Source organism: Episyrphus balteatus, chromosome 2 (assembly GCF_945859705.1).
Source record: "Episyrphus balteatus chromosome 2, idEpiBalt1.1, whole genome shotgun sequence".
Lineage (NCBI taxonomy): Eukaryota > Metazoa > Arthropoda > Insecta > Diptera > Syrphidae > Episyrphus > Episyrphus balteatus.
The window spans coordinates 69707491-69728186 of NC_079135.1; the positions used below are offsets into that span (position 1 = coordinate 69707491).

The window sequence follows — 20696 nt, forward strand, 5'->3', positions numbered from 1 at the left end:
GTAAAGTCCAGTTTGTCTCTTAATTGCATTCAAATTTCAACCAAATGTCCACCTAGATGGAGCATTTTTACCACTGTGTGGCGGTCATAAGCAAATAGGGCAGAATGCGCCGTTTTGATACCAAAAGTTGTGAAACCTATGAGTTATAAATGGATTTATTAAAATAATGTGATTCCAAGAAAACGAATGTTTAGGCTGTCCTAAAACCACTTAGTTGCATTGAGGAATGAGATCAAGTATTTGATCTTTGATTCTGAGATTTTATCTATATCGTTGAAAAATTCACTGCCCAGAGAGAGCGCTCTACTCCTAGCAAGGGCAGGACATTGGCATAGGAAGTGGAAGACCGTTTCTTTTTTCCTGTTGATCCAAACAACTACGACAAAAGGTGTGGTAAGGTATAACTAGCTTTGCTGTGTGTTCTCCTATCGGCCAATGTACCGTGCATACCGCAATTTCTTTTCTGGGTCTAGAGATCAGATCATATGTTTTGGATTTATTATAGGTGGGCCAGATTTTCTAGATATGACGCAGCTAGTCAAGCTGTGCCACCTATTGTTTGCTTTTTGTTAAGTTATTTGAGAAGATAACTATTTCTGCTAGTGACCCATGAAGGGCCTATCCTTGCCTGGTCAGTTAATCTTTTTCATTGCCTTCAAAACGACTGTGACCTGGGATCCAGATAAGAGTGATTGTGAGGCTTCCACTCAGCATTGAGAGTTCCTCTCTGCACTGCTGAACCAATTTGGAAGATGTCGTGAAGCCGGCACGATATCAATGTCGATTTTTCACATCTTTATTAAATCACCGTAACAAAGTTGTATACCAAAATTCAGCCCACTAGGAATTTTTCCCCAGATTGGGGTTAAAAATGACTAAAATGAGCTCCGTGAAGCCAGAACTGCGACCTCAAAATTTTTGAACCAAATTTGTCCAATTCGTTTGTCCACCGTTTGCCCATGTTTGTCCACCCAAAATTTTCGTTTGTCCACCCTTCAAAAAAATTTTAGAGCAAATTCATTTTTTTTATAGGAAGTCTGAAAAATGAAAAATTGTCTAAAACGCTCAAATTTTCAGATAGAAGAATAAAACCAACTGCAATCGTTTGTCCACCTTGAGTTCTATATACATACCATTATTATCATTTTTCCATCCCCCCGTTTAGGAGCAATTCCAAAAACAAATTTTGCACTGAAAAATTGAAATTCCCCTAAAATCCCCAAAAATCAATTTTTATCAAAAATTCAAACTGGTGTCGTTTGTCCACCTTGAGTTCTTTACGTATACTAAAAATCCGCTAAAATGACTGGGCTATTAAACATTTTTGTACAAAAATTTTGATTGAGATCGTCGTGTCGCTAAGGAGCTATCAAGAAAACGGTTCTATTGCGAGTACCGTTCATAACGTTTCAGAAAATATTTTTTTTAATTTCAAAAATACGACCTTTTTTGCCACATTTGAGAAAAATAAAATAACTCGTAGTACTCTTGTAGAATATGAGTCTCCAATGGAAGACTCAATTAAGTGTTTATCGAATTAGAGTAAATGTTTAAAAAGAAGAATTTCCAGAAAGAAACTAAACAATTTGAAAAATCTCAGGAGAAATTTAAATTCTTAAGGTCACAAAATGCAGGCGAAGCTCTTGCATTATTTATGTCGATACCAAATTGTCAATAAACAGCCACAAAATCCAATATTGGCGCCCATATTCCGCAATTCGATCGAAAGTGTATTGAAATAACTTTTCAATTTCATGTGAAATGAAATTGCATGTTCTACATTTCGATCGATTTCGAAAACTTCGATATTGTTTCGAACTTTGAAATTGTCAATTTTGAATTAACCAAAATGTTTTTTTTTCAGTGCACCCAATAAAAACAAAGTTTTTTTTTATTACTTTTTTTTATAACGAATGACAATGAACCCTAAGACAATATAAAAAAGAAAACACCCAAAAACTGCCCAAAATAATACCTAACCTAGATGAAATTATAGCAAACAAAATGCCTGTAGTCGCTGATAAGTATTTAGTTCCCGTTCCATATTTAAGTGGTCTTAACTGTATTTATAAAATTATAAAACCCGACAAGCAGATAAATATCTAATGAATTATTTATCAACTTATCTTTTCTCCATTGAAAACTGTGTCATATTTTTTTTTTTTGCTTAGCTTATTCTCATTTCGTAGTAGCAAATGAAAGTTGTCATAGGTCGGGTTTCTCAGGTGAACCTACAAATTTCTACAACCGCCAAACGATATCAATATTTGTCAAAAATTTCGGTGTTAACAGAATAATTGATCGTTTAGTTGTCGGGTATAATGGCACGAAGAAGAAGTTTGTTTAAAGAAGCGTGTGCTTTTGCGGAATTAAATGTCACTGGCAAGGTTGAGTAAATATTAATATACTTAACACGTTTATAGATATAAAGAGAATAACAGTTAATGAGGATAAATAGCACGTCATTTAAGACTGTAATTGAAGTAAATGTTTGATGCCAAATAATTAACTTAGCAATGGATTTTATGATGGACGAGTTTTTTGAAATCGTCATTAAATTTTGTTCCTAAACAAAATAATTAAAATTAGAAGTTGTCTTTAAGAAAAGATATAATTGCTTTCTTAGAACAAAACAAGCTTCATGCTGACTAATATTGTGTAATGTGAGCTGAGTAAATTACGAATTATATTTCTTTGAAACAAGTTTGAATAACTGGGTTTTTATTAGTGGTAGGCTATAAAAATTTGGGAGCGAAGAACTTGAGTGATTGAGGAAATGTTTAATTGGCTTTATATTTTCGTTATAGGACATTTCATTTGATAATGGTTACAGGGTAATTCTCATGATTCATACGAAACTAAAAACTTTTTTTGAGTAGGTAACAAATTTAAAGCTGTACGTATTATTCACACTGTTTTTTGATAATTGTGATTATATCACTATAGTCAGAACTTTAAAAATGTGCCTGAAGCAAGAGAATCTTGATGAATAGTCTAAACAACATGAACAAAATACTGGAATTTTTGTATTTGGCTCTCAAATAAAACGATTTAAATTAAAAATAAATCAAGACTTGTGCTAATAAGCAAGAAAAAATCATTAACCTTATCATAAGATTGGTGAATTAAATAGACTTTTCATTTCTATATCTTATTTGAAATTCCCTTTAACTTGTTCAATTTATAATTCGATGCGCATTTCCATTTAAATGATGCAAAGTTTGATCGAAAATACTTTCTATTTGAATTTTAAGTGAACTAAGCAAAATCAGCTCCCTCCGAATTTCATACTTTTTTTTGGTTTAGATAAAAATAGAAATTAAAAGTTTTAGATTTCTGTAATTTTGTTTAATTTTTGTATTTTATTTATTTTTTGTTTTTTATTTATTTTTTGATTTTTTTCAATGTTTGATGATTATGATCATTAAGTCATTAGGGATCTTCAAATTTCTTTATTCCACAAAAAGAGATTCATCACCAAATTTTAAAGATTCTTTTAAATACGAAGAATGTCGAAAATATATACGCTGTATGCATTTAACACAAACAGTGAAAGTTTTTAAAACGAAGAGTTTATGCAAAGTTTTTAAGTCATAAGTCTCTTTTAATGAAATTGGCCTATGCGGTTGAAAAGATGTGTCTGTTCTTTCTTGTAAGGGTTGACTCTTTAGCGCCCGAAGGTTGGGTCGGATTGGAGTGATAAAGTGCAGGAATTGAGCCGACTATTTGGTGGGGTTGATAGTAAAAAGAACATCTATTAAACTGTCGGGCATGGTTAAGCTCATATTGTTTTTTACGCTCAAAATTCAACAACTTTTTTTTATATCTCGATAAAAAAATGCTCTGAATACCTTATAATACAAAAAAAACATCTTCTGTTGATACAAATTAGAATAAAATGGTATTTGCGTTATTTTAAAACTTTCTATTTGGTTTTTACCATTTTAAGATTTATTTTTTTGTTTAGCGTTAAAACGTTTTATTTCGCTCAAAATGTCGATCTATATAAAAAAGATTATTGAGCAAGGTATACAGGGTGTCCCACAGTCACCGCCCCAAATGAAAACCATGGATTCCTGAGGTCATTTTAAGTCGAAAAACTTAAGAGGTAATTTTCTCGTTTTCGTCCCGTTTTCGAGTTACCACGGTTTTTATGATATTTGCTCTCTTGTCCTTTAACTGGCCTTATCTTTGCCAAACTAAGTTTGATTTGAAAGATTTTTTTTACAATCAATCAAGAATTTATTACAGTTTAAGTTTGTCTCAAAATTTTTTTTTCTGCGGACAACCGTTTTTCCACAATTTTACATCAAACACAATTTTCTTCGTTTTTTAAGTTGTTTTTTACACTTTCATATCATTTAAGTCAAAAAAACACGTTAATGAGTATTAATTTTTTGTCCTTTTTATTAAAGCCCAGTTTATTTTAATAAAAAAAATAAGTTTTATTTCATAAAAAAGGCTACTGAAAGTAATTAAAAAAAATAAACAAACTGAGTGAAATAAAAAAAAAATATTTTTTAAATAAAAAATTGATTTAAATGAACTAAAAACTTTTTCTGAGCTATTGTGGTTAAGAAAAGAACAAATATTTAAAGCTCAGAAAAAATTTTAATTCATTTAAATCAATTTTGTATTTAAAAATTATTTTTTTTTTAATTCACTCAGTTTGTTTATTTTTTTTAATTACTTTCAGTAGCCTTTTTTATGAAATAAAACTTATTTTTTTTATGAAAATAAACTGGGCTTTAATAAAAAGGACAAAAAATTAATACTCATTAACGTGTTTTTTTGACTTAAGTGATATGAAAGTGTAAAAAACAACTTAAAAAACGAAGAAAATTGTGTTTGATGCAAAATTGTGGAAAAACGGTTGTCCACAGAAAAAAAAGTTTTGAGACAAACTTAAACTGTAATAAATTCTTGATTGGTTGTAAAAAAAATCTTTCAAATGAAACTTAGTTTGGCAAAGCTAAGGCCAGTTAAAGCACAAGAAAGCAAAAATCATAAAAACCGTGGTAACTCGAAAACGGGACGAAAACGAGAAAATTACCTCTTAAGTTTTTCGACTTAAAATGACCTCAGGAATCCATGGTTTTCATTTGGGGCGGTGACTGTGGGACACCCTGTATATTCAACATTTTTACTGAAACTTTTTAAATAAGAAATAAATGTTAATTATTTTTATATAAACAAACCTATTTAACCATAATAAATAAATTAATTTTACTACAAAATCAATTTCTCCCTAAATTATAAAATTTATATTTTATGGCCTTTTATATTGTGAACTTTGTTTATTTAAAATAATCTTAATGTCGCACATAGGAGTATTCTGGTCGAAAAGCTGGACAAAAGTCGATTTTCTAAAAATCAAAATTTTGAATTAAAGTTTTTACAAAGCGGATGGCAAATATACATGGGATCATATGATGCACTTCTTTTTTTTATGGTAGAGTGTTTGGTGTGTCAAAACAAGTTCAAAGTCAGCTGTTTATTTTCTTGAATTTTTTTGTAATTTTTGGTGATTTGGTGAGTATTGTGAGGAGGTTGATTGTGAGCAAGTGTGCTTTTAAACATTAAATTTTCATATGAAAAATAAAATTGCATGTACTGAATAATAATTAAAGAGTAGTTATGGAAATTTGAAAATTTTTTTGTTTGAGTAAATGGCAGTGGGAAAAGAGTCTCCCACATAAAGATATTTTTCTTGTTTTTTTTTTTTAAGTCTAAGTTTTTTGTTATAGTATACCCTCCTATTCTGCTTCGATACATACATAGATTTATGATAACTTTGTCTATTCCTTAAACTTAATATCAAAAAATTGGGTGCAACTTTTTGCGATTAACAAAATAATTTCCGAGTGAAATTTTCACTTTTAGTAAAGTCACTCATACGCCCTACGTTTTATTTTAACTGGTTGTTAACATTTTCCAGAAATTTTGTTATTGAATTTAATGCATTTGGATTCACTAAGCCTAAAAATCACAATGGTTCCATTCTAGAAGTTCTAATATTTTAGATATTTTATTTTTTCACATTTTGGGTGTATGAAATTTCATACTATTTTTTTAGTTTTTCTTATCACGAGCGTTTTTAAAGTTTTGCTGAAAAAAAATTATTTCCTTGCATAAATAATAATTTCTAGCAAAAATAATTAGTTTTACTTCAAAAAATAATTTTGTCCAGGTTTTTGATCGAAATACTCCTATGTGCGTCGGCCGGCAGTGTAAAACTAAACTGACTTTGTGTTAAATATGTAACAAGAAAGTATACAAATTCTGTATATATATTTTTGGTTTGAGTATTATTAAGTTAATTGGTTTTATATTTATATAAAATTGTAATTTAGATCACAAATCGGTACATTAAAAAGAAACTTGAACTTGAAAGGTATTTTTTTTTTAAATCAAGATCGGTTATACAGAACAAAATGGGTTCAATGCACTTTATTTGGTTTAATGTTCTTTTGGAAAAAATAAATTCTGATTTAAAATTGTACTTAAATAAGGTGATTTATTACAATCAAGTATTATACCTTTACTCTCATTATATCTTTTTCATGCGAATACAGATATTATTTTTTTTAGTGAAATCAAATAAAACGAAACTATATAAAATGAACAAAACAAAATTTGGTCTTACACTGAAAGTCCATTACAACAAATGATGTCATCGACCAAGAGTGGAAAACAGCTACTCTTTCGCACTGTTGACAAAAATATTAAAAAATAAAATAATTTTACATGTTTTGAACGAATCCAAAAAAATAGACTCCATATGTAAAAGATTACCTAAAGAATTGATAAGATTTTAAAGTTTTTTCAATTTTTAATCAATTTTAGAAATCATTTTTATGTGGATTTAGTGTAGACGATAATATTAGTTGTGGTTTTTGCTAAATTCCTTAAGAGATTGCTTTTCATGTGGAATTCGTTTAGACCTTTCAGTCTTTGTTATAGCAGGGATAGAGTAATACCTTCAAAATACATACATAGATCATATCAGGTAAAATTCTTGAATTGTCTTTTAAAACCTTAGATCTTTTCATTGCTCATTCTGGTGTACCTCAGGGTATAAATTTTGGCCCATTTCTATTCATAATTGCTATAAACAACGTACCTAAAATCGTGCATTAACTCAAATGAAATTCTTATATTTGCCGATGATATAAAGATATGTAAGATTATCTAGGACGATCTGTAACAAATCTCCATCCCAGACAAAAGCTTGAAGACTGCGTTATTTCACTGGCAGAATGATATCTTATCGAAAATAAATGCATTAGATTTCGATGAATATCTTTATCTATAAGTTGCAAATAACCTTTCACCGTTCAGTACAAATTTTGTCGGATATACAAACTTGAACGAAATAAAAAACTTTGTTCTTATTAATATAATCCAATTCAGAGGAATGCTAAATAAATATAACAACTTTGATCTATCTATCACATTTTTTTTCATTTTATTTTGCCAATCAATTTAAACATTCAAAAACAATGAATCTTTAATTTCACTTTGTCCATTCTTCTCTAATCATATCAGCTGCCTTCTCCCCAATCATAAACGAAGCCGCATTCGTATGAGCAGTTGGTGGGAATGGTATGATACTTGTATCTACCACTCGAAGTCTCCTTATACCATGAACCTTCAATTGCGGATTGACAACAGTTGTAGGATCCGATGCAGGACCCATTTTGCAAGTAGCCACCTGATGATGCAGTGTATATGACATTACCCTTATCGAACACCTCCAATAGTCATCGGTTCCGAATTCTAAATCCTCACATCCTACCACATTTTTCGTATACAATTCTGTTCCAATTTTTTGCATGGCAGGTGTCTTAGAAATTCTGATAGCTTCTTTGATGCCCTCCAAAAGGAATTCAATATCTTCCTCTTCTTTGAAATATTTCGGATCAATTTTTGGCCAATTGAAAGGATTTCGATCTTCCAACCAAACGCGACCAACTGACTTAGGATGGAAGTGCATAATAAGGAAAGAAAAGTGCTCTCGATTCTCCAATGGTTTGTAGACTTTGTTGTAGAGATCATCACGGAAGTTTGCACCTTCTTTGAGACCAGTACCACCATCTGATGCTAAACTTCCTGATACCATTATAATTTCGATGTCAGGAAAGTCAGCTGGCTCCCTTGAATTTGGAGTCTTTATAAATGCCAACGATTCTACACCTCCGATTGTAGAGATTCTTGTTCTGCTATTTCCAGATATCCATTCTGCTACATCATTCACTGATATGCGATTGGCGAACAGGGTAGCTCCTGTGGCATTTGTTGTGAATGTTGGTCCAAAATGACACATGTGATCATAGAGCCTTTGACCAACTGGCAAGTTTTGTATTTGTGGGATTCCGATGGCCTTAAGATTATCTTTAGGGCCAATGCCCGAGAGCATAAGCAATTGTGGAGAGTTGAATGATCCAGAAGATATTATGACTTCTTTTCTAGCTCGTATTGTGTACTTTTTACCCCTGTGGACGAAGTCAACTCCGTATGCAGATTTGGTTTTGGGATCAATAAGGATCTTGGTAACCCTGGCCAGAGTTATAACATGCAGATTCTTTCTTCTATAACGAATTGGATCTATGTAAGATTTGGCAGCACTGTGTCTTTTGCCATTCAAAGTTGTCGCTTGAACATAAGACACTCCCAATTGTGTCTCACCATTGTAATCGGTATACTTGTGGCCGGCTTCTTGAGTGCCCTTCACAAAAGCATGTACCATAGCAGATCGAAAATCAACATCTTCGACACTAAGCAAACCTGATCGATTGTGATATGGTGAATTTTCCAAACCTTGAAGATTAGCTCTTTCCGAACGCAAGAAGTAGGGCAGAACTTCGTTGTAGGACCAACCGACATTACCAGCCTTTGCCCATCTATCATAATCTCTTTTGTTTCCACGATTGTAGATCATGTAATTGATGGAACTCGATCCGCCTAGAACTTTTCCTCGTGGCAAGAAACACTCATTGTTTCTCATTCCCAAACAGGATCGTTTTTGAGGAACTGACTTATAATTCCAATTGGAGTGTGTTCCTTGTAGGAAAGCTGCCATAACAGGCATTAAATGAGCTATGTTTTCAGTTCCACCAGCTTCTAGCAGATAAACGGTCCAATTTGGATTTTCTGACAGTCGATTGGCTAGAACACAGCCAGCTGGTCCCGCTCCAACAATGATGAAATCAAATGCCGCATTATTTATTGGCACTGAAAAAAATGAAAAAAAAAAAAGAAGAAATATCAATTATTGACTCTGAAAATATCCAGCAGAGACTTCCGACCAGCCAATGTTTAGTTTTGTTTGTATAATTTTTGTTCTAAATATTGTTACATACACATACGCAATTATAAAGTTTTTTTCTTACTATTAACACATGAATTTCTAATTGTTGCCCATAGATTGCTCTAAACTAGCTTAAAACTGGAATTTAAAAAAATTTTCATTTTATTAAGTAAATTTTCGTTGTATTGAGTTCAATTTATGCTTTGCCTTTTTTTTTGTTTTGTTTTATACAACGAGCTAACAAGTTATTTGTTGGAATGCACTTCAGTGCATGTTACTCAAGTCGAAAATTGTAGCTTTTCATAAAAATCAATATGCAAACAACATGTAATAAGGTTAGGCCGAATTCACCTTTTCAAAACCAAAACTACACGACGATATTTTTCATGGCCAATCCCATATTTATCTTGTCAATTTGGGGCCTTGGGTTGTTATGCTATAATGATCTCATCTATCGACTTTGTAAAAATATGGTGCAGAAAAATTATTTAGAATCTACCTGACTATTATACACCTAAAGTCCTTTTTGGAATGGTATTTAAATCTTGCATCTTTATCAAGAGCTCATCTACTAAATAACTAGAAACCATTGTTAAGTAAACTACTTACCTACTTCATTCGTCTAATTATGTTTATTTTTATTTATTAGTCTAGTGCATTTATGAAATTGTGTATGGTTTGATCTATGCCAAATTTTCTTTTCTCATACGATAAAAAACTGGCCCAATTCAAGTTTGCGGCCAAAAGATTAATTTGTCAGCGTTTTGGCTTTAAACCAATTCTCTATCTAATCAAAAAATTAAATTTGAGGGTGGTATCAATTGTTAAAAACTCACTGTACGCTCAAAGATGACTAAAATCATTAGTTTAATATTTTAAAAAGTTGTTATATTAATACACATTTGCGTACCTTAAATGAATAACTTCCATTTTAGCAGTTATTATTCTTTAAACCAAAAATGTTTGGTAAAGTTTAATAATTGTAGATACTGTTTTTAATGACAGATGTAATAGAAAGGCTTAAAATTTAGTCAGAAAATATATTCCAGTTTAATTGTATTTAAAGTCGAAATTTCTGGTGTAACTATTATTTATAACAATTTTGAAGTGAAAACTTCTTTAGTATCGTAGTGATTTGAAACAAGATGAAACGAAAACGCGACACGACTTCAACTTGTTATAACTTTTTTGTTTTAATAGATAGATTAATGAAATTTGTACTGTAGATAGGTAATTAAATAAATTATAATTGTACAAAATTTCAATTAATTTCATATTCAAAATTCGGAGATAACGGTAAAAAGATGTTCTTTTCCAACACACGTTATATCTTTTGATCTAGTGCACATACAAATGATTTAACTTTAATACGCATGCTGATAACATAACCTTTTATTTGATATATCACACATAACGTTACGTGCTCTACAAGTTACACAATCTTAAATTGAAAAAAATTTAAAAATACCTCAAAACACCTGTGGAGATCTGTTGGCGATGATTAGCTACCAGTCTAGGAAGTACCGTAATCTCAGTCTGGAAATTCGACATGGTTGACTTTAAAAAATTCTAACTTCTCTTGTAGACATCTTTGAAATAAGATTTATACATCATTATACAAGTTGAAACAATAAGCTTTTACATGGTATAAAATTTTTTATAGCTTGTCAAACAAAAAAATTGAATTAATAGCATGAGAACATAAAAATAAATGTTTTTTTTGCTTTTTTTGATGAAATTTCATCGAGTTTAAAAAATTCTAGCTCTTTTTGTAGATTTCTCATAGACTTGATCGATATATATATTTTGAGCTAAGACAATAAGCTTTCAGATGGTGTAGGTTGTTATAGGTTGTAAGGGAAGAAAATGGATTTAATAGCGTGAGAAGATAAAAATACGTGTTTTTTCGATTTTCTTGATGAAAATTGATCGAGTTCAAAAAATTCTAGCTCTTTTTGTAGATGTCTCATAGACCTGATCGATATAAATATTTTGAGCTTAGACAATAAGCTTTCAGATGATGTAAAATTTATATAGGTTGTCACATAAAAAACATGGATTTGAAGGTGATAGAATAAAAATATGTAGATTTTTTCTATTTTTTTTTTTTTTTTTGCAAGAAAAATGATTTTTTAAGGTTTCACTTCTACCACGTGTGAATTGCACACATGATTTTTTTTTTGGATGAAATTTCAACATCCTTTAAAATTTTTAGTAGGTATGTGAAGAAATATTAAAAATTGAAAAATTCTGAGGCAAAAGTTGAATTAAGCAAATAATATTTTGAGACATTGCTTGTTTGGTGAAAGGACACCGTTTTTACGGCATTTCATAGTTAATATCAGAAAAATGAGTTCTCACTCCACCTTAATGCACATTTTTCCGCCATCAGATGAGTCCTACTCATTTGACCTGTTATAAGTTTCATGCAAACAACTTTTAACGAGAAACATTTTAACATTTTCACTGCAATAAGAGACATTTTTCGAACGTCTATAACTTTGTACCCAAAAATAATAGGAAAAAAATGACAACGAAATCACCAACAAAATATTTCGAAATGCAACTCGACGTTTGACGAGTAAATTGACTATGAAAGCAGAAAGTCTGAGATTTTAAAAAATATTTCCTAAAATTCTCAGCTTAGTTTCCAGGATGATTTGTCCCTTATTTACTGCGATAAATCATCGCGAGCGCGTTGAATTAATAAACAATCAACCCTATCAAGGTATTTCGGAGAAATTTTTTTTCCGATTTGTTCGAAATTGGAGAATTTTCTATCGAGGTATCGGTTCCGATTGACATATGGGAGAATCTTTCGATGAAACATGGCGCCCATCAACGCATTGCGATGAAGTTTGTTCAGCAAAGACTTTTTGACAGTTGTGCTTTGAATTTCATCGGAAATTCTCCGACATAAAATAGTTGCGGAATATTTTCAGAAAAGTTTAATTTTACAGAAAAAAAAAAAATATCAAAATGTAAATATAATTTTGATTTTTTATTGTAGATTAATATAAAAAACCGCGACAAAGCCTCAGCAAGAGAGGTTGGTTGAAATTAAGAAGACATGAGCATCACAAAAATTTTTATTTATTAAATAAATCAAGCTGACACATGTGTCAAATGAATGCGATTGTATACTTTTTTTTTTGTTCAGAAGTGGATACCTTGAAAGAAATGTAAGTTCCGATCGGAACGGGCTATCGTTTCGGAACTTTCTCCGAACGGATACCTCGATAGGGCTGAATATTCTTATCGCAAAACAGTTTTATAGATTAAATAAAATGTGGACAATGTGTTTGATTCTTATTCAATCTTAGTAGTATTTTTGTTTTTTTTTTAAATAGCTCTTTAGACCAGGGTCGATAATTTTTGAAACCAAAAAAAATCATAGTAGGATGAAACCCATTGGAAAAGGAGGTGAATATGATAAAAATTAAAGGAAAAATAAATTACGGGCGAGCCGAGTTCGGCAATGTAACATAAAAGCTAATGGTTTTTGAGTAATTAAAGTGTAAATTTTAATAAATAGGCCAAAATTGTTAATAATGACAAAAATTTTTTTTTCGAATTTAAGCTTTTTCATTTTTTGCATTTTCCGAGAATATGTACTATGGTTTACAATTGTAAATTGATGTTTACACCATCAGAAAGAAGAGATTTTAACGAACAAATTACCCACCGATTTTTTGAAAAAAACTGATGTTTTGACACGTGAATTTTCAATTGAAAATTAGGGTGTTTTTTTTTATATTAAGTCAAAATAAGGTTACAAAATTAATATTTTAAATCAAATAAATTACTGTGTATTTGAGACATAATAAGCTAGGTTTTCATCAAATTTCGTAGAAAAAAACATCTTTTTGAATAAGATAAAAATAAAAAACCAAAAACTCGGTTTTTTGAATTTTTCATATACCTAAATTTTGAGGTTATGTGAAAAAATTGTTAATTTATAAGTTGTAGATCTTTTTATTACCTACAACTTTGCCATACAACTTTTTTCCATAGAACTTGTAGTTTTGCCGGAAACCGAGATATACCATTTTTTACCATTAAAAACTCAACCCACCCACTTCCCGAACTCGGCTCGCCCGTAATTTATTTTTCCTTTAATTTTTATCATATTCACCTCCTTTTCCAATGGGTTTCATCCTACTATGATTTATCTTACTTTTTAATGTTTTTGAAGGCTTCGGCACTGGTCTACTTGTAAATGCGGCAAAGCAAAGTTTAGAACAAGAATATACGAAAAACGCAACTCTCCTAATAATTTTCTTTAAATTTTTCCCCGTTCAAACTTACCTTCGACTGGTCTCGCTTGTTCCAAATAATTGTGTAATCCTAACTGCAAAATATTCTCATATGGATTTCCAGATCGTGGTAAAAATATTCCGAAACTTGACTTTATCAAAAACTGCACCAGAAATATTGACAAACAATCTTTCTTTAATAACTTCATTTTGAAGTTCATTATTTTTTTCTTCAACTAAAATTTAATTTGAATTATTCAATTTTAACACTTTATTCCTTATAATGCAACTGACTGATTCTTACACTAAACTAAATTGTACTGGTGCGAACCGCGAAGGTTTATTCAGAATAAGACATATATTTAACAAAAGACAGACTACAATGGATTGCGAACGCGTCAACGAGACCGCAAATCTGTTCTATTTGCTTCCAGATATGCGATTGCTTCTTTCACTGTCAATTTCAAAGTCAAGACTATACAAATATACTTGATGTGATATCGTGGAAGATAATATACCAACCCAACTGCCAAGTAGGGTTGCCATTTTTTAACGAGAACTTTACCACAATTTAATATACAAGAACACATGTAAAAGAACTTCAAAAAAAGGCACAAGACTACATTTTGTTTAGATGATCTTGTCTAGCATTTTTCTTCAAACTAAAAGAAAGTAATATTAATGTAAATTGATATTTTTAAAACACGATTAAAGAATTCGATTAGCCCAATTAACAATTCATAGTCTGTGTTGGTAACCCTGTGCCGAAGAAGAAACTGAACTTCTGGTTTTATTATGGTGTGTCACTCAAAAGTGCTATAAAAAGCGTCCGGCTGGATGAGGTTCATTGGGGAGAACTTATTTGGAGAAAAAGTAATATCTACTATACTCTCCATTCCCTTTCAACGAACGTAGTTATTTATAATGAGGTGTATGTTTGGCTTCGTATAATTCGGATCTCCGAAGTATGGAAATTATTATTTTTGTATTGCTTCGTTAAGTTAGTTACACGGTAAAAAAATATGATGTTTATTTTGCAGTTAATTATTCCGTTACAAGTTTTATTATCAATTAGAAAATTATCAAGAGTTTTGTGTGTGGTTTCTGTTTGGGTAAGAAATTATAAGCAGATTTGATGACTTCTTGTTTATAAAGAAGAAATGTTCAGCTTAATTCAAGTCCCTCTGATGAATAGTAGATTGAAATGCTTAGGGAATTTTAAAAATTGGCCAAAATTGGTGAGAAGACTGCTAAAAACTAACTATGTAATTCTTTTGTATTATTTTTTCTTATTTTTTTTATTTTAATTTTTTTATTTAAGTAAAAATAATATTAATGTTAATTAAATTATTTTATATAAGAATTCACTTAAAATACAATTTTTTCTTTTCCATTTCAGGTAAGAGATGACACATAAAATAATGGTAAATTAATTTTATTATTTTATAAGATTATTCCCATATTTTAACCTTTCTTAATTATAAATTCTTCCTTATTTCTTAATTATATAAATAAAATTAATAAGTCGGTTTTATTCAAGTAGTGCTTTTTGTACCTGCTCCTTGTGAGATTGTATGCCGAATAAGAAATATTTATAAATGTATATAAAATTATGTATTTGATGTTTCAAACAAACAGAACTGTTTTCTACACTGTTTTCTACACATATGTATTTTTATAACACATTTTAAGTAGGTTAGTCCCTTTGTTATTATGATCATAATCATACTAAAAGTTTTCACTTTTTGTTCTCAGAAACGAAAAAGAAATTAAGATACCTATGTGTCTAATTCTATATACCTACATAAATGCATAATGCTGCCATATCACTTGTTGAAATGATATCCCCTGATGATGACAGTATACATCCTTTGCCCTATAATATTATTTTGTACCGTAATTGTGTCATTTAATTAAGGACGCCATGCACACGAGACATGACATAATTTTGAAAAAAATCTTGTTAAATTGAAAGAAAAAACTTCGACATTAGTTTCTTTAAAATATACACATTTCTTTATTTATGTATTTAACTTAAAGGGATGCAATTTCATTAAAAAAAATATTTTTTTTTTTTTAATTCGGTCTATTTACGCTTTACTTTTTCACAATTACAAAGTTTATAGCCGTGAGTTAGATTTTATTTCCCTTTTAGTTAAGTTTATTTTAAGTTGCGTATCAACTGACAAACGCCCCTCAACAATTACAGATTTTCGAGATTATTGCAGATGTGTTCAAAGTTTTTGTGCTTGGTTTTCCGAGCATACTTAACTTAGTATAACTGAACAGAAGATCTGAAAAACAGTAGTTTTTAATTCCATATTTTATCCAATTTTAGCAGTTTTCAATTTTTGTGACCATCATCGTAAAAGATAAAGTTTCTTCTTTTCTCTTTCACATGTTTAATATATATGTATATCTACGTATTTGTAAATGCTCAAATCATAAAAATAAACTATCTAGGAAAAAAATCAAAAACACGTCGCTATTTTCTCTTTTTTGAATAGTTTTTTTTTAAAGGTTCTTACAATATCTTAATTTTTAAAAACATCCATATCCATAACATTAATAACATTAATCAATGTAATATAAAATCTTACGGTTTTTAAGTAATTTAAGTGTAAATTTTAATAAATAGCCCAAAATTGTAAATAATGATAAAAAAATTTTCGAATTCAAGCTTTTTGCATTTTCCGAGAACATTTTTTTGTTTTTGTTTGTTTTTACCATTAAAAACTCAACCCTACCACTTCCCGAACTCGGCTCGCCCGTAATTTATTTTTACCTTCATTTGTATCATATTCACCTCCTTTTCCAATGGGTTTCATCCAAATATGATTTTTTCTTATTTTTTAATGTTTTTCAAGGCTTTGGCACTGGTCTATAGGAAATTTAATTGTGCACAAAAAATAACTCAACAAAATTTTCAAGGCTGCTGGGTCCATTCTTCATTTTATGATAAATTAAATTTGAACTAATCTAAACTGAATCTAAAAAGACTGTCAGCTTTTTCTTCGCACGAACTTGCTCTTTTTTTTATCTTATCATTTTAAACGAATTTCTTTTTTAAATCGTTGGAAGCTTTTTTCTTTAAAATATTTTTTTTTTTTGAAAAAAAAAAAAAATAACTAAACATAAAGTTGGTAGGTATGCCATTTATGTAGATGTAATTATATCGTCGCTGTTTTGGAAAACTGACATAACTCAAAAATCTTAATTCGTCAGAAAAGCGGTTTTAAATTTCCGAAGTTTGTCAATTTCCATACTATTTTCATAAATTTAAGAAAAAGAATCAGTTGTGTCCTGTGTAATATGATGCAAATCGTTTAAATTTATACTGATTGTTTCTGATTGTTGTGATTGTTTCCAGTATATTGGCGTTAATAACTAAAAAATCAGGATTTTTGAGTTATGCCCGTTTTCTAAAACACCGACAGTATGTAGTGTCAAAATCTATAAAACTAAAATTAAAAAACAATCCATGGCCTTTTTGAAAAAATTATTAGAAAAAAAAAAAAAAAAAAAAAAAAAAATTAAAGAATTAATCCAAAAACGTATTTGCAAAAATATAAAAATTGATTTTTATCATTTTTTACGCTAGTCCAGTGCATTTAAAATTTTGACCCAGCAGTTTGTACCACCCCCCAAATTTGTTTTCCTCCTTCGATAGAGAATTGGGTGAATAACTCTAATTTTTCGGACTCGTGAAATTCACCTTTTGGCCGCCATTTTGGATTTTAGTTTTTATCAAATATCTAAAACATTTTTTTTCATATAAAAGTTACAAGCCAAAAAAAAGGAAAAAAAAGAAAGTTTTTAGATTCTCTACAACTTCGCTATATAACTTATAAATATAAAAGTTATTAATACTTTTTTGTTTAAAAATAGCCCTTTTTTACCAAATGAAGAGACTTAAAAATAAAAAAAAATCACGTCTTGAACTTTCTCTGATAAGACAAGGCTATAAAATACTCACTTATCATTTAAAATTCAAGATTTGGTTGAAAAGAATTTAAGAAAAAAGTAAATGTAAAAAACACAGCTAAAAAAGGGCATTTTAACAAAAAAGTATTAATAACTTTTGTATCAAATTTTTACAATTATTCGATATCTCTTTGTTTTTTTATTTTTTTTTTGGCAATGTTTGAAAAAAAATCCAAAACGCAGTTTCAGTTTTCGAACCACTGCTTTCAAACTAAGGCTTTTTTTATTTAGTTTGGGTTTTTTTTTCACACTTTAGAAGTTTAAAGTTGGACAACTTTATTATTTATTATTTTTAATTGGTTTCACCATCTACATAGATGAACTCTAATGTTGAACTCATTTTCAGCAATTATACTAAGGGCCAATTTTTCAATAGTCAGTTAAACAGTCAGTTAGCACTTATTCCCCAGTTAGAGAAGAAATCAATTTTTCATCAGCCGGATATAGCTTATTCTTTTAATAAAACATTTATTAGAGGAATAAAACTATCTGCTTCTTTCAGAGACGAATAAAAATTATTCTAAGGAATAATCTATACCAAAATAGTGTGTCAATTGTCAAAGCTGTTTTAAAGAAAATATTGATGAAATGGATTTTTTTGAGATTATAAATTATTAAGATGCTTTTTTTCACAAATTTAAAGACCACAAAGTTAAGACCACGTTTAAAAAATATAAGGGAACACAAGAAAACAAAAAAAAAATATGAATAAAAACGACGTTTAATTTTGAATATTTTTGAATTTGACATTTCTTTTTGTTATTCTGTAGAATAGAGTTTTCTTGATTGAAAAATTCAATTTTGTTATCTGATTGTTTATGAGCCTAATAACTTTATTCGTCAAACAATTAACTGACTGTTTATTAGAAGATTGAAAAATCGGCTCTAAGTTATATTGTTAGATGTTGTCAGAACAACTTTCTCGTAACAAATAAACTTCTGGAGCCTACCCAAATATAAAATATATCAAAAGTAAATTATGCAGACCTTTTTTTTTAAAGCTACATCGTGACATCACTGTTTACAAATTTATTGCTTCAGTTATTGTCTAGAAATAACATACTTGAATGCGCATGTAGGATTCATGTCTATTGAAAAAAAAAAAAAAAAAAAAAATATTTTTTGAGGACCATTGAACAATAAAATGTTTCTCCTATTGTCCACGTCTGAACAAAATACAAAAAACACTTGTCCGTCCAACTTTTCGTGCCAAAGAGAACTAACAATGCACAAAATCTTTTAGAATACTATTTTCTTCTTCTAGTATATTTTTTTTTATTCATGATACTTTTCCCCGAAGGACAACTTGAAAAAAAAAAATGCCTAAAGAAATAGCTTTCTTTAGAAAAAGACTACTGTCCAGATATCCTTAGGACATTAGGCTGCTGTATGTGAAATAAAAGTACGACAGTTAAAAAAAGAAAATATAAAAACCAGTCACATGAAAAGTATTGCAGAAACAGCATTTTTATATTTATGTGTCCTTCATTCTTGTCATTTACAATTGAGTTGTAGTTGTGCACAAGTTAAAAAACAACGTTCAGGAACAAATTCATTAAATTTGTGGCCTTTTGACACCAGGGGCCTGTAACGCTTGCTTTTTTCCTTGATTAAACTAAAACTAGTACAGATACAGAAGGGAGAAATTTTGTATAGAAATTGTTAATCCGATGACGAGGATAAGGACGACGAATAAAAGTCCTACTGGATTTTATTACTTAACAGGATTCTAATCAGAAAATCAGAACATTTAAAAAAAAGTCAATCTTTTTCAAACTGAATTCTTTAGTATTTTAAGGGATGATAATTCTGACCTATATTACTTAAAAACAAAATACACATAGATTGTTCCTATCACGTTTCACAGGATATTTGCCGCCCTAAGCATTTATCTATATTTTTCCTTGTGTAGAAGTTTAAGAGATCCGGTTATGCAAGGGACATGTTTATTTATTGCAGTGGAAAAACCAAATTGAATAAGACTTGATGAATAGAAATAATGACGTCAAATCGAGTTCATATATACGCATACAAACATAAAAAAGGGGTGCAAGGATCGTTTCTTTCGCATCGTGTAGTAGAGAATAATGAGATATGATAAATATATCTATATGCAATATAGTTTAGAGGGACAAAGTTTTTAAAAAAATGCACTATCTGGGTCATAGATGTTTGAATTTAAATTCAAGGGAGGAACAAAAATATACACAGTTCTCACCAGTAACTGTAGATTATACATGGTTTTTTGAATGTGGGATATAGTTTTTGAAATATTCTCTTTTTTGATAGCGATATGGATATGTAGATCAATGAACTATTATGGTGGTTTGTCACGCGTAGATGTTGTTTCCCATTAGTTTTGCATAATAAAGACTAAAGTTATTGCAATCAAAATTTAAATTTTGTTTTTGAAATAAAATCTAACCGGGGTGACGTGGAATGGGGTTAAGTTTGATAAATTTAAAATATGTCAATAAGCACTGGAGCCATCTTGGTACAAAAACAAAGGAACTACAGGAAAAACCTAATCAATTTGGGTGTTTAGGTTCCCAGTTAATCACAGGACGATTTTTCATTTTTCCTTGCTATAGAACAAAACTTGCTGTACATTTTTTTTAGAAGGGTGGAAAAACGAAAATTTTGGGTGGATAAACGAACACAACCAGTTAAGTTTAAAAATTTTGAAGTTGTAGCTCTGACTTCACCGAGCTATAGATAGAGCAAGGGATAAGGAGAATCCATTAAGTTCTTAAAAAAATTTAGGTTGTTTTTTTTTATTAAAAGCAAAATTGATATGATAAACTATTAAAATTTGGAATAAACGTTGGGAAGAATTAAGCGGAAATCAACTTAATTTAAGATGAAAATCTTCTTATTTTCATAAAAATGAAAAGGTTTTTAACTTAAATAAAGTGGATTTCCGCTCAATTTAAGACGAAAGTCATCTTGACAAAAAACCATGCAGAAATCCGCTAAATTTCATAGGTGGTATTTTTGTCTGTGTTTGTTTCCTTCCCGAAATAATCTTTTTGCTAATTCAATCCATGCTTTCTTTGATAAAGTTTTACTTATTTACGTTTCCTTATTTTATATTTAGAAACATGTCTTAATTTGGATTTTGTTAAAGTTTTTTAAATTGTTCAATT

The 20696-nt window shown here is 29.8% G+C and overlaps 2 protein-coding genes across 4 annotated transcripts in view; one reads left to right on the plus strand and one right to left on the minus strand.

The window, feature by feature from the left end:
* LOC129911528 (flotillin-2) overlaps nucleotides 1-20696 on the plus strand; it is a 269812-nt gene that overhangs the window by 18076 nt on the left and 231040 nt on the right. The window lies entirely within an intron of this gene.
* LOC129911522 (glucose dehydrogenase [FAD, quinone]) lies at nucleotides 7482-14020 on the minus strand. Its single transcript, XM_055989344.1, has 2 exons — nucleotides 13619-14020; nucleotides 7482-9234 (listed from the first exon to the last, which is right to left on the minus strand). The coding sequence occupies exons 1-2, from the start codon at nucleotides 13785-13787 to the stop codon at nucleotides 7517-7519; spliced, it is 1887 nt and encodes a 628-aa protein (XP_055845319.1). The 5' UTR covers nucleotides 13788-14020; the 3' UTR covers nucleotides 7482-7516.